The 3,104-nt window shown below is 56.9% G+C and overlaps 1 protein-coding gene across 1 annotated transcript in view; it reads right to left on the bottom strand.

Annotated features, from left to right (window-relative positions):
* Positions 1-2,355: 2,355 nt before the first annotated feature.
* The window catches only part of OAF (out at first homolog), a gene marked incomplete at its 5' end in the record, with an annotated part of 25,014 nt that continues 24,265 nt past the window's right edge, over positions 2,356-3,104 (bottom strand). Inside the window, 1 exon segment of the mRNA XM_027771982.1 lies at positions 2,356-3,077. Within this exon segment, the coding sequence (XP_027627783.1) occupies positions 3,012-3,077 (66 nt within the window).

The raw sequence follows: 3,104 nt of genomic DNA, 5'->3' as shown, positions 1-3,104 counted from the left end.
CGGTTAGGAGGCAGTGCGGAGTACGAAGGCCAGGGGCTGGATTCCAGCTCTAGCCGTCTGACCTCGGGCCAGGCCCAGGCTTTACAGGGGAGCCACGTCTATAAAATAGCACGAGATGCTCTGAGGAGCCAAAGGGCTAATTTACATGAAGGCGCTCTGTAAACCCTCAAGTGCCACCCAGAAGGGAGTAGCAGGTATATGACCTCGCCCAGGGGTTCTCCCCCAGCTCCCACGGCCTCTGAGCATAAAGCCTCTTTGGTCTGGTGTTGTCCACATGCTGACCCCTACGCTTAGCAAGCTCCACAGTGATTCCCACGCACCCCAACATCTGAGGACCCCAGCGGACAAGGGACCGTCACGTGGCATTTCAGGCACTGTGACTGAGGGGGCGGACAGACTGGGGGGCGGGGAGGTATGAAATGGATTACTTGGATGATAAGGAGGGGCGTCCACTTTGAATCGTAATTCTCATCTCCATCCCCACCCCGAAAACCAGGGCTTAGTGGTGTCTGGAGCCCACTCACTGCAGGAGAGATGGGCTGGGCAGCGCTAGTCAAGGAAAGCCAGAAACACACTCCAGGTCTTGAAATCAGCACTGGTTTTTGTTTGTTTGTTTTTGGAGAGGTTTTTGCTATATGCCACGTGCACTCGCCAGAAAGACAGAAAGCTAGAAATCACCCCCCCCAGGGGGGATGGCCATGCAGCATCCTTTCTCCTCCATTCTCCTCTCAGGATCTTGGGCACGCACACAAACGCGCCTGGCATGAGTTTAAACCACCAGGTCCAGGACTCAAACCGCAGTTGACTACATGAGTCCAGTGACAAAGCCATTATGCCAACTGCTGGTCCCAGCGTGAGTTTTAAGCCACCAGGTTTGGGACTCGAACTATGGTCAACTACGTAGGAGTCCAGCAGCATAACCATCACACCATCTGCTGGTCCCCTATACTGTATTTTTTCAATTTGTAAATTTTAAAAGTTTTTAGGTTTTTTTTCTTTTTGCTATAGGGTGTGTGCAGTTGCTGGAGAGAGATAGAGGGGGAGAAATCACCTCCCAGGGGGATGGCCACCCTGCGATTCCTTTCCTTCCATTCTCCTCTTGGGATCTTGGGCACACAAAAATGCCCAGCGTTTTTCAAGCCGCCAGGCCTGGGACTGGCTGTGTGGGATCCAGCAGCCTTGACCATCACACTACTGGGTGGTCCAAAACTTTGTATTATTTTTTACTGTTCAATCATTCCTTTTCCTATTTTCAAATATTTTCAATCTGTGGTTGGTTCAGCTCAGACTTAGACCCCGCAGATACAGAAAGCCAACCTGGAACTCCACCCCAGCAAAAAGGCACCAGCACAGGGTGGGGAGTGTCTGCTCCACAGGTCCCATCCTCACCCAAGGCAGCGTTGGGGTTCAGGACTGAGCCCCAGAATGGGCAAGAGAGGGAAGGAGACAAGGCTTGGGAAGGAGGGGCTACCTCCCTCTCTCGTCTCCCAGTAAGGCTGAAGTCAGTCCTTGAAAGGTTCGAAGGCACGTTTCAGGGGCCGAGTATCTCCCCCCAGCGCCACCCACAACCTGGCCATGGCCCAGCCTGGCTCTGACCTTGGCCCTGCACAGGTTTGAAGGGCAGTGGTGGCCTGTCCTGGGGTGCTGAGAGCAGAGAGGGGACTGCTCTGCCGACCCTTTCCCTCTGAGGCCTTTGAGAAGCTCTCACCCTGTCTCCGGCCTCCCCAGGAGCTGGGTCTCCTGTGGGACTCACATGACGTGCCACCCCCGAGGCATTCCCAAGCTGTTACTGTCCGTGACCTCAGCCCGTCTCTGCCTCTTGCAGGAAGCCTTCTGTAATACACGCGGCCCGCAGTCCTCCTCCTCGGACCCTCTGCCCTGCCCAGCGTGTCCCACTGCAGCATCTTTGTATCAGAAGCCCCCAGGTGTCTGGCTTAGTGACGTCTCTGGTCTGCGATGAGGGATGCTCCTTTTACTAGCGGTCGTAACAGGACACACATTCACACGCGCCGGGCCCTTGACACCCACGGACACGCGTCAGCCTCACAGTGAAGCTCACTGTCCAGTTGAGGGAGCACAGGGAGGCAGAGCAGCCTGCCTCAGACTGCCCAGCCAGTCTCCTGTTTCTCGCTGACCCGCTTACCACGCTGCACCTGCTCCTCGCTCACCTTCCCGAGGGCAGAACTCTGACTCTCCCTTCCCCAGGGAAACCCCTCCCTCTAGATGACGCACACAGTAGGTGCTCAGGGAGTCGTCCCAAATCTGGTGGCTGCCAGGTTCGGAACACTCCTGACACCAGGGGGCAGCATCAGCCTAAAGTTCTCTCCAGATGTGGCTCTAGCGTTGCCAGGCAAGTAAAAATTTAAACTTTTATTTCTGGTACAAATGATAAATACTTTGCATTAAAAATCTGGAATTCAAGTCTTCCTTGTACTTCATGCACCCTCCCCACCCCAGAACCTTACAAAAATACTTCCATTTAGGGGACAGGGCTGGGGGCTGTTCCTGGCCAGGTCTGGAAGGCACTGGCTGGCCGGGTCTGGGTGGGGGTGGCCTGGGGCCAGGAGGAGGCTGTGCTGTAAGCCCCCGGGGGGGCCTATGGCATCGGTCCCCAGCAGGCCCCTCTTAGGGTAGTGTCCCCTCATTGCTGGGGATGGGAAGGTGCAGGGGGGCAGCGGCATGGGGGCGGGGGTGGAACAGGCGCAGGTTCCTTTCAGGGTCTAAGCCTGAGAGTTCGAAGGGAGGGTCACATTGTGAAGGCTTCAAAGTGAACACTTGAGGGGAGATGAAGGAGGGTGGGGTGCGAGTTCAGAGAACCCCCTCGTCCCTCTCTGCCCCAAGGAAGGCACAGGGTGGCAGTTGGGGCTGCCCCTACCAGTCACCCCATGATGCCACACCCTCTTCAGTCGGGTGGGTGGGACCGGGGCTCGGGGCAGGGCAGGGAGATAAGGCCTCATGAGGATGCCACCTCCTCTGGGCAGGCCCGGAGCAGCCCAGGCCTCCTCAGCCAGCTAGGTGTCCTCATCCCAGAGACACAGCTGCCGCTGGGGCACAGGGAAGTGGAAGCCATAGGTCTTCCGGCAGCTGCGGAGTGCGCGCCTGTG

Source organism: Tupaia chinensis, unplaced genomic scaffold (assembly GCF_000334495.1).
Source record: "Tupaia chinensis unplaced genomic scaffold, TupChi_1.0 Scaffold000247_1, whole genome shotgun sequence".
NCBI lineage: Eukaryota > Metazoa > Chordata > Mammalia > Scandentia > Tupaiidae > Tupaia > Tupaia belangeri.
The sequence above is the reverse complement of the archived record's forward strand: the minus strand, read 5'-3'. Positions and strand labels throughout refer to the sequence as shown.